Genomic DNA, 10643 nt, shown 5'->3' with positions numbered 1-10643 from the left:
TACGCAGAGACCGTATAATACACACTACACACGTACCAATCGTCCCCCCCCCTCCGCTGTTACAGTCGTCCTGTAGGCAGAGACACGTATAAATACACACTACCACAGTACCAATCCCCCCCCCCTCCGCGGTACAGTCGTCCCTGTACGCAGAGACACGTATAAATCACACTATACATAGTACCACTCCCCCCCTCCGCGGTTACAGTCGTCCTGTACGCAGTCACGTATAAATACACACTACACACAGTACCACTCCCCCCCCCCCCCCTCCGCGGTTACAGTCGTCCTGTAGCAGAGACACGTATAAATACACCCTACCACAGTACCCACTCCCCCCCCCCCCCCTCCGCGGTTACAGTCGTCCTGTACGCAGTCACGTATAAATACACACTACACACAGTACCAATCCCCCCCCCCCTCCGCGGTTACAGTCGTCCTGATACGCAGAGACACGTATAAATACACACTACACACAGTACACTCCCCCCCCCCCCTCCGCGGTTACAGTCGTCCTGTAGGCAGAGACACGTATAAATACACACTACACACAGTACCACTCCCCCCCTCCGCGGTTTACAGTCGTCCTGTAGGCAGAGACACGTATAAATACACACTACACACAGTACCAATCCCCCCCCCCCCTCCGCGGTTACAGTCGTCCTGTACGCAGAGACACGTATAAATACACACTACACACAGTACCAATCCCCCCCCCCCCCTCCGCGGTTACAGTCGTCCTGTAGGCAAGAGACACGTATAAATACACACTACACACAGTACCACTCCCCCCCTCCGCGGTTACAAGTCGTCCTGTAGGCAGAGACACGTATAAATACACACTACACACAGTACCAAACCCCCCCCCCCTCCGCGGTTACAGTCGTCCTGTACGCAGAGACACGTATAAATACACACACTACACACAGTACCACTCCCCCCCCTCCGCGGTTACAGTCGTCCTGTAGGCAGAGACACGTATAAATACACACTACACACAGTACCAATCCCCCCCCCCCCTCCGCGGTTACAGTCGTCCTGTAGGCAGAGACACGTATAAATACACACTACACACAGTACCACTCCCCCCCTCCGCGGTTACAGTCGTCCTGTAGGCAGAGACACGTATAAATACACACTACACACAGTACCACTCCCCCCCCCCCTCCGCGGTTACAGTCGTCCTGTAGGCAGAGACACGTATAAATACACACTACACACAGTACCAATCCCCCCCCCCCCCCTCGGTTACAGTCGTCCTGTACGCAGAGACACGTATAAATACACACTACACACAGTACCACTCCCCCCCCCCCTCCGCGGTTACAGTCGTCCTGTAGGCAGAGACACGTATAAATACACACTACACACAGTACCAATCCCCCCCCCCCTCCGCGGTTACAGTCGTCCTGTACGCAGTCACGTATAAATACACACTACACACAGTACCAATCCCCCCCCCCCCCCTCCGCGGTTACAGTCGTCCTGTACGCAGTCACGTATAAATACACACTACACACAGTACCAATCCCCCCCCCCCCTCCGCGGTTACAGTCGTCCTGTACGCAGTCACGTATAAATACACACTACACACAGTACCAATCCCCCCCCCCCCCCTCCGCGGTTACAGTCGTCCTGTACGCAGAGACACGTATAAATACACACTATACATAGTACCACTCCCCCCCTACGCGGCTACAGTCGTCCTGTACGCAGACACGTTTAAAAACACACTATACACAGTACCACTCCCTCCCCTCCCCCCCGTGACTGCTTTTTCCTCTTTTGTTTTCTTAGTTGTGTTCTCTGTATTTTATATGTTTGTGTTTTGTGTCACGTTGCTGCCTTCTTGGCCAGGTCAGCTTTGCAAATGAGATTCTATCTCAATGCTTTTATCTGGTTAAATAAAGGTTAAATAAAAAAATCGAAATCGCGATTTGAAATGATGCGAGTATAACGTTTTTTTTTTACTTTTTTTTTTTTTCTTCTTCTTGTGTGTCAGTCATCCACACATCAGAAGTGCTGTGCTCCACATGTACCAGCCATTGTTAACCAATCAGAAGTGCTGTGCTCCACATGTACCAGCCATTGTTAACCAATCAGAAGTGGCCCATGATAGAAGGTCATAGACAGATTGATCCAATCACCTGCCAAGTCTTTTTGAAAGTGCCTGCCCTTTCCAGATGGCTTCCAATGGAGCTCTCCTGGATGGAAGTATTTTTCTGTGTTTGTTACGAGGCATGTTTTTGAGTCACTATAGGTGGTGGGCGTGTCATTGGATTTGTGTGTTGAGGTTTGTGGTTATATCCGGTTGCTTTTACCTGCGCACTTTGTAATAGATGGAGGGGGAGTGAGCTAGAGAAGGACCATTTTTGTTGACCGCACGCACGCAAGCATGCACGCACGCAAGCACGCACGCACGCACGCAAGCACGCACGCACGCAAGCACGCAAGCACGCACGCACGCAAGCACGCACGCACGCACGCATTAAGGAATATAGGCCTACGCATATGGAATGTTTTTGTTTTGGAAATAAAAGGTCAAACGCATACTGGTGGAAAGACTGAGTTTGTGCGCGTCCACAGTGTTGTTTCTCTTGTTTAGTCCCTCGCGGCACTTTGTTTGGATATTACTGCCGCAATATTAAGTCAACAAAAAAGACTTGTACCACAGCGTGGATCTACGGAAATCGAGGATACAGAGATTTCTAGGATCGATCTGTGACGCTGTGGAATTAAAAGGAAACATTGAAATGCCGTGTTGGCCGCTGTATTGGAGAGCGGCTTAAGGAAACTTCAGCGTACTGCCGGGAGGATAAAGAAAGACTGACGGACAATCCACACGGCATCAGCGAGCGGTTCTTCATTCATGCTGTGTAAATGTTTGTTAGAACACAGTGTGAATAAGTTACTGCTGCATGTCCATTGGGGACGGACTTGTTGCTTGCGTGTGTTGGTTGGTTTGTGCCGCTAGAGGTTGTGTGGATTGGAGCATTTGTTGTTCATTCATTAAAACATTAAAGGGATCTGTCAATAAGTGGATCAAATTCAGATGTCAATGTGGCAAAAATGGATGAACAAAAGAGTCGATGCTCACTGCCAAGGCTTTGGCAAATACAATGGAAAAGCTTCAAAAGGAACCTCAATCAAAGGTTCACTTATCGAAACCACCCTGTTACACGAGTCTGTAATTCCTCTTCTTCCTGCAGAGCAACAGGAAAAACAAAATGTATGCTTTGCCAAGACACTGAAATACAATAATGGATTTATCGATGTCAAGCAATGGCTTTCTGAAACTGGGAGACAACCGAGCAGCACCATGTTCCCTCAATTGAGATATCTGATGAACACCAACAAAGTATGTCTCGTGTTTCAAAACACTCTGGGGAAAATGTTGAAACTTCTGAAGCACAAGAGGAAATAAAACCAAGCGACAGTGTTTCAAACAGAGGAAGCAGTGGGTCTTGCAAGCGGAGCTCTGCTGGAACCAGATCCAGTGTTTCAACTACATCATCATGCATCAAAGCTGAGGCTGACATGGCCGCTCTCATGGCACGACAAATGTTATTAAAAGACAAGCATGCATTGGATGAACAAGAGGAAGAGCTCAGGAAAAAGAAGGAAGAGCTCAGGAAAAAGAGGGAGCAATTAGAAATGGAAGTGGAAATAGCCGCATCAAGGGCTAAAATGAAGTGCGTTCATCACAATCACATCCACAGTTACAGCACCAACGCAACCCAATCACCAAGCAGCATTCCATGGTCAGCTCTATGTTTGACCCATTAGGAATATTGGCACCTGTGGTCCTATCAGCCAAGATGATTCTTAAAGACTTGTGCAGAAGAGAACTTGGTTGGGATGATATTATACCAGCCTCAGCTGCACAAGAGTGGAAAAATTGGCTGAAGGAGCTCTGCAATCTCGAAGAGTTTAAAGTTGACAGATGCCTAAAACTGGTGGATTTTGGGGAAGTGACCTCTGCTCAGCTACACCACTTCGCAGATGCAAGCGAAGACGGCTATGGAACAGTGACTTACCTGTTATTACATAACATCAAAGGACAAGTGCACCGTGACTTCATTATGAGAAAAGCTAGAGTGGCCCCATTGAAACCAATAACCATCCCTCGAATGGAATTGACGGCTGCCGTGGTTGCAAGTCGTATGGACAAGATGTGTAGGAAGGAGCTGAAAATGCAACTTAAAGACTCCATCTTTTGGACTGATAGTACTTCCGTAATGAAGTACATCAGTAATGAGACCTTAAGGTTTCGAACCTTCGTCGCAAACAGGGTTTCAAAAATACGCAGCATATCAAATCCATCTCAGTAGAGATATGTTCCCACCGCAAGCAATCCTGCCGACTGGGCTTCCAGGGAAGTCAAAGTGGAAACGCTCCTGAAAGATGACACATGGGTGTCTGGACCTCAGTTTCTCACTGGACCTGAAGAACAGTGGCCTGTGAACCCTGATGGCTCTGAAATGGCACCAGAAGACCCTGAGGTCCAGATAAGTCTGAATGTGAACGCTGTGCAGGTTGAAAAAGAGATGGATGCTGTAACCCGATTGATCAACCACTTCTCTTCTTGGATCCACCTGAAGAAGACAGTTGGTTGGATCCTTAGGTTGAAAAACCTGCTGCTGTGCCTTGGTCGGAAGAGGAAGCAATTGAGTCTGACTCTTGCTCAGTCTGGCTTGAATAAGGAACAACAAGACCGAGAGATGAAAAAGGAAATGCAGACTATCAAGGCTCAGGTGGTCTCTGGTTTTCTTTCTATTGAGGACCTCCGAAAAGCTGAGAAAGAAATGATCTGCTTTTGCCAAAGAAAAAGGTTTCCTGATGAAATCAAAGGCTTGCAAAAGGGAGAAGGTGTGAAAACGACTAGTCACATCTACAAGCTCAACCCAGTACTTGAAGATGGTGTTCTGAGAGTGGGAGGACGTCTCAGTAGAGCAGCAATGCCTGAAGAATCTAAACATCCTGCTATATTGGCAAAATATCTTAACATTTCTGACATCATTCTACGGCAAGTACACCAAGATGTGGGACACGGTGGTCGTAACCACATGCTATCTAGCCTGCGACAAAGATACTGGATTCCTGGTGCTAGTGTGGCTATAAGGAAAACCCTGTCAAAATGTATTGTTTGTCGGCGACTAAATGGAGCTCCAGGAATGCAGCAAATGGCAGATTTACCTCGAGACAGAGTTTCTCCAGATGAACCTCCATTCACTCGTGTTGGAGTTGACTATTTGACCTTTTGAGGCCAAGCGAGGAAGGAGTACAGTTAAAAAGTATGGTGTTCTCTTCACATGCTTAACAGTAAGAGCCATCCACATCGAAGTAGCTTCATCCCTTGGATACAGATTCCTTTGTTAATGCTCTTCGACGCTTCATCGCAAAACGTGGACAAGTATTGGAATTACGGGAGAGGCCGCTGGCGCTTGTTTGTTCGCCGCTTCTCCTACGCCTCAGAGTTTTTATCTGCTTTTAAGCTATTTTATCTGCTTTTAAGCTATATGGCTAAACTTTGAGTCTGTTTAACATAAGTGCTTTTATATCTTAAACCTCGTGATTATTGACGGTTTTGGGCCCGACGGCTGCCGGGACTCACCTGCTGTATCGCCCAAATTTGCCGACTATCTCCGGCTGACTGCTTGCCTCTCTCCCGCTACTACTGTGATAGCAGGCGGACTCCCAATCCTCTGTTTCATTCCCAGACGCGAGGTATACTATCGGGATAGCCTTCCAGCTGTCTCGTTGCTGTTAGCCCTCGCTGCTAAGCACCACTACCAAACTTCTTCGGCGCCCGACCTGTTGACATGTTGAGGTTTTCTATTCCCCAACTCCTGAGTTTCAACCACTCAAACGCTCCAACCGGCACCTCAGTCATTAAACAACTTGGACTTCTTCGTCGCCATCGCTATATCCACCGAAGCCAAAGAAGAAGACAAACTGTATATTCCCAGCACGGAGATGCAGATATTCCATCCATCCACTCTGTCTGCCGTCGTGTCGCACATCTGACGCGTCATCAGAGCCCGTTCACGGCGGGGTCAAATCGCACCAGAAACATCGCGAGACCGCTGCATGAATACACGGAGAGCATCGCGAGACCGCCACACACGAAGGAGTCTGGAAAACGTGGAGTGGATTACAGCCTACTCCGGCCCCTACAGAGATTCACCACATCTTCCAAAGCCAAAATAGAACTTCTGAATACACAATCCCTCAGTAATAAAGCATCCTTCATTCAAGACCACATCACTGATGAGAAAATGGACTTCATGTGCCTCCCGGAAACCTGGCATCAGCCAGAGGTTTACTCCACCCTCAATTACATTACATTACATTACATCACATTTAGCTGAGGCTTTTATCCAAAGCGACTTACAATAAGTACATTCGACCAGGAAGACACAACCTTGAAGAAAACAGAATCATAAAGTACATCAGGTTTCATAGAGCCAAACATTTCAAGTGCTACTCAACTGGCTTTAGGTAAGCCAGTCCTTTATTAGTATAAAAGTGCTTCGTTAATAGTTCTAACGCTCGAAGTGGAGTCGAAAGAGATGAGTTTTCAGTTTGCGCCGGAAGATGTGCAAGCTATCTGCCTGTCCTGATGTCAATGGGGAGCTCATTCCACCATCTTGGAGCCAGGACAGCAAACCCACGTGTTTTTGCCGATGGGAACTTGGGTCCCCCTCGCAGCGAGGGTGCAGCGAGTCGTTTGGCTGATGCAGAGCGTAGTGCACATGCTGGGGTGTACGGTTTAACCATGTCCTGGATGTAGGAAGGGCCAGATCCATTCGCAGCACGGTAAGCAAGTACCAGTGTCTTGAAGTGGATTCTAGCAGTTACCGGAAGCCAGTGAAGGGAGCGGAGGAGCGGAGTGGTGTGGGAACATTTAGGAAGGTTGAAGACCAGACGAGCCGCTGCATTCTGGATGAGCTGCAGAGGTCGGATGGCACATGCAGGTAGACCAGCCAGGAGGGAGTTGCAGTAGTCTAGGCGTGAGATGACGAGAGCCTGGACCAGAACCTGAGTCGCTTTCTGTGTCAGCTGGGGACGTATCTTCCTGATGTTGTAAAGCGTGTATCTGCAGCAACGGGTTGAAGCTTGCCCTCCTGGCTACAGCTACTTGGAGAAAGCCCGCAGCACTGGTCGTGGTGGAGGCCTAGCTGTTATCTACTGAAAGGAATTGGAACTGTCACTCCTGCTCCTGCCTGTATTGTCCTCTTTTGAATGCCTTGCATTTAAATGTAAACCCCCCTTCGCCCTGACAATACTTCTGATCTACCGGCCACCCAAACCCAACTCAGCTTTCATCCCAGAGATACAAGACCTTCTCACGACGCTATGCACAACCTCTGCCAACATTATCATACTTGGAGATTTTAATATTCACGTTGACTCCCTCTCCCGCCACTAAGTGTCTGCTACTTCTGGACTGCCTCAATCTCACACAGCATGTTAATGTCCCCACACACGCCAAGGGCCACACGCTCGATCTGGTCATCACAAACTCCGCCCCCATCAGCAATCTGCTAGTGTATGACCTGGGGGTGTCTGACCACAAGACCATCTCTATGGAGCTCTCTTTCCAATCCCCACTCTGCGAGCCCAAACGCCAAATCCGCTTCAGGAACCTGAGGAACATCAACCCAGACACCATGACCCTGGACCTCCAGCATCTTTCTTCCGCCAACTTCTCATCAGCAAATGAATCAGTGGCATATTACAACCAGTCCCTTAACAGTCTCCTTGATCTGCACGTCCCCCTCAAAACCAGGATGGTCTCCTTCTCGCGCTCAGCCCCTTGGTACACCGGCGAGCTGCGGAGAATGAAGACAGCTGGGCGTGTCCAAGAGCATCCACAGATCCCAATGAATTGGAAGCACTAACCCCTAACCATCTTTTGCTGCTAAAAAACCAAGCCATCTTTTCCACCTGGACTGTTTCATAAATAGGACATACAGTGGGGCAAAAAAGTATTTAGTCAGCCACCAATTGTGCAAGCTCTCCCACTTAAAAAGATGAGAGGCCTGTAATGTTCATCCTAGGAACACTTCAACTATGAGAGACAGAATGGGGGGAAAGAATCCAGGAAATCACATTGTAGGATTTTAATGAATGAATTGGTAAATTCCTCGGTAAAATAAGTATTTGGTCACCTACAACCAAACAAGATTTCTGGCTCTCACAGACCTGTAACTTCTTCTTTAAGAGCCTCCTCTGTCCTCCACTCGTTAACTGTATTAATGGCACCTGTTTGAACTCGTTATCAGTATAAAAGACACCTGTCCACAACCTCAAACAGTCACACTCCAAACTCCACTATGGCCAAGACCAAAGAGCTGTCAAAGGCCACCAGAAACAAAATGGTAGACCTGCACCAGGCTGGGAAGACTGAATCTGCAATAGGTAAGCAGCTTGGTGTGAAGAAATCAACTGTGGGAGCAATTATTAGAAAATGGAAGACATACAAGACCACTGATAATCTCCCTCGATCTGGGGCTCCACGCAAGATCTCACCTCGTGGGGTCAAAATGATCACAAGAACGGTGAGCAAAAATCCCAGAACCACACGGGGGGGCCGAGTCAATGACCTGCAGAGAGCTGGGACCAAAGTAACAAAGGCTACCATCAGTAACACACTACGCCGCCAGGGACTCAAATCCTGCAGTGCCAGACGTGTCCCCCTTGCTTAAGCCAGTACATGTCCAGGCCCGTCTGAAGTTTGCTAGAGAGCATTTAGATGATCCAGAAGAGGATTGGGAGAATGTCATATGGTCAGATGAAACCAAAATAGAACTTTTTGGTAAAAACTCAACTAGACGTGTTTGGAGGAGAAAGAATGCTGAGTTGCATCCAAAGAACATCTACTGTGAAACATGGGGGTGGAAACATCATGCTTTGGGGCTGTGTTTCTGCAAAGGGACCAGGACCACTGATCCGTGTAAAGGAAACAATGAATGGGTCCATGTATCGTGAGATTTTGAGTGACAACCTCCTTCCATCAGCAAGGGCATTGAAGATGAAACGTGGCTGGGTCTTTCAGCATGACAATGATCCCAAACACACCGCCCGGGCAACGAAGGAGTGGCTTCGTAAGAAGCATTTCAAGGTCCTGGAGTGGCCTAGCCAGTCTCCAGATCTCAACCCCATAGAAAATCTTTGGAGGGAGTTGAAAGTCTGTGTTGCCCAGCGACAGCCCCAAAACATCACTGCTCTAGAGGAGATCTGCATGGAGGAATGGGCCAACATACCAGCAACAGTGTGTGAACACCTTGTGAAGACTTACAGAAAACGTTTGACCTCTGTCATTGCCAACAAAGGGTATATAACAAAGTATTGAGATGAACTTTTGTTATTGACCAAATACTTATTTTCCACCATCATTTGCAAATAAATTCTTTAAAAATCCTACAATGTGATTTCCTGGATTCTTTCCCCCCATCCTGTCTCTCATAGTTGAAGTGAGGATGAACATTACAGGCCTCTCATCTCTTTCAGTGGGAGAACTTGCACAATTGGTGGCTGACTAAATACTTTTTTTCCCCACTGTATATGCTCGTCGAAGATGGAAACAAGTTCAGTACATCTCAGACTTGTTTTGGAAACGATGGATTCCTTAATCCTTAGTACTTGCCTCTACTCCAGGAACGACAGAAGTGGTCAAATGTCAAGCGCAACTTCATACCAGGAGATATTGTGCTCATAGTCGATGACTCCCAGGACGGGAGAGGCACAGAAAAAACAAAAACTAGCTATCTGGACAGGCCTATCACAAAGATCTGCCTTCTACAGGAAGCAGAAGAGCCGTGAGGAAATGAGTGGGTTACTGAGCTTCATAGACCTTGACATTGACGTTTTTTTCCGACTTTTTTACTAAGTGATAGTAAAGATCACTCCTTCATAGGCTAACAAACTATATATTTTTTATTTTATTTTCTATTTTTTGCCTAAAGAAGAAAAGGACACTTTAACAAAGGACGTTTTTATCAATTTTTCCTTGATTGTCTCCTACATCATTTTTCAGTTGTGTAATTATTATGTTGATATAATTAGGGGCCGGAATGTAGGAGCCACATTTGAAGTATTTGTCTGTGTTTGTTACGAGGCATGTTTTTGAGTCACTATAGGTGGTGGGCGTGTCATTGGATTTGTGTGGTGACGTTTGTGGTTATATCCGGTTGCTTTTACCTGCGCACTTTGTAATAGATGGAGGGGGAGTGAGCTAGAGAAGGACCATTTTTGTTGACCGCACGCAGGCACCTACGCATAAAGGAATATAGGCCTACGCATATGGTTATGGAATGTTTTTGTTTTGGAAATAAAAGGTCAAACGCATACTGTTGGAAAGACTGAGTTTTTGCGCGTCTACAGGGTTTTTTCTCTTGTTTAGTCCCTCGCAGCACTTTGTGTGGATATTACTGCCGCAATACAAACAATCAGGTTACTAATGCTCCATCGCATGTTTCTATTACAGGGTGAATCTTAAACTGAAGCTTGACTTTAAAAGTTTCATGTAAGTTTAGTTATTTCACTCGTGGCTCGGGCTGCGGGGGTGCTAGAGACGGGAGCACGTTGATACGACCTTCTTAGCCGGAGATATGGGCGCATTTTACAATAAACTTTTG

General features: G+C 47.2%; 1 protein-coding gene across 1 annotated transcript in view; it reads right to left on the bottom strand.

Annotated features, from left to right (window-relative positions):
- Positions 1-1599: 1599 nt before the first annotated feature.
- The window catches only part of LOC117559882 (eukaryotic translation initiation factor 4E type 2-like), a gene marked incomplete at its 3' end in the record, with an annotated part of 31756 nt that continues 22712 nt past the window's right edge, over positions 1600-10643 (bottom strand). Inside the window, exon 5 of the mRNA XM_034236604.1 lies at positions 1600-1635. Coding sequence (XP_034092495.1) covers positions 1600-1635 — 36 coding nt within the window. The remainder of the gene's footprint in view (positions 1636-10643) is intronic.

Source organism: Gymnodraco acuticeps, unplaced genomic scaffold (genome assembly GCF_902827175.1).
Source record: "Gymnodraco acuticeps unplaced genomic scaffold, fGymAcu1.1, whole genome shotgun sequence".
NCBI lineage: Eukaryota > Metazoa > Chordata > Actinopteri > Perciformes > Bathydraconidae > Gymnodraco > Gymnodraco acuticeps.
The sequence above is the reverse complement of the archived record's forward strand: the minus strand, read 5'-3'. Positions and strand labels throughout refer to the sequence as shown.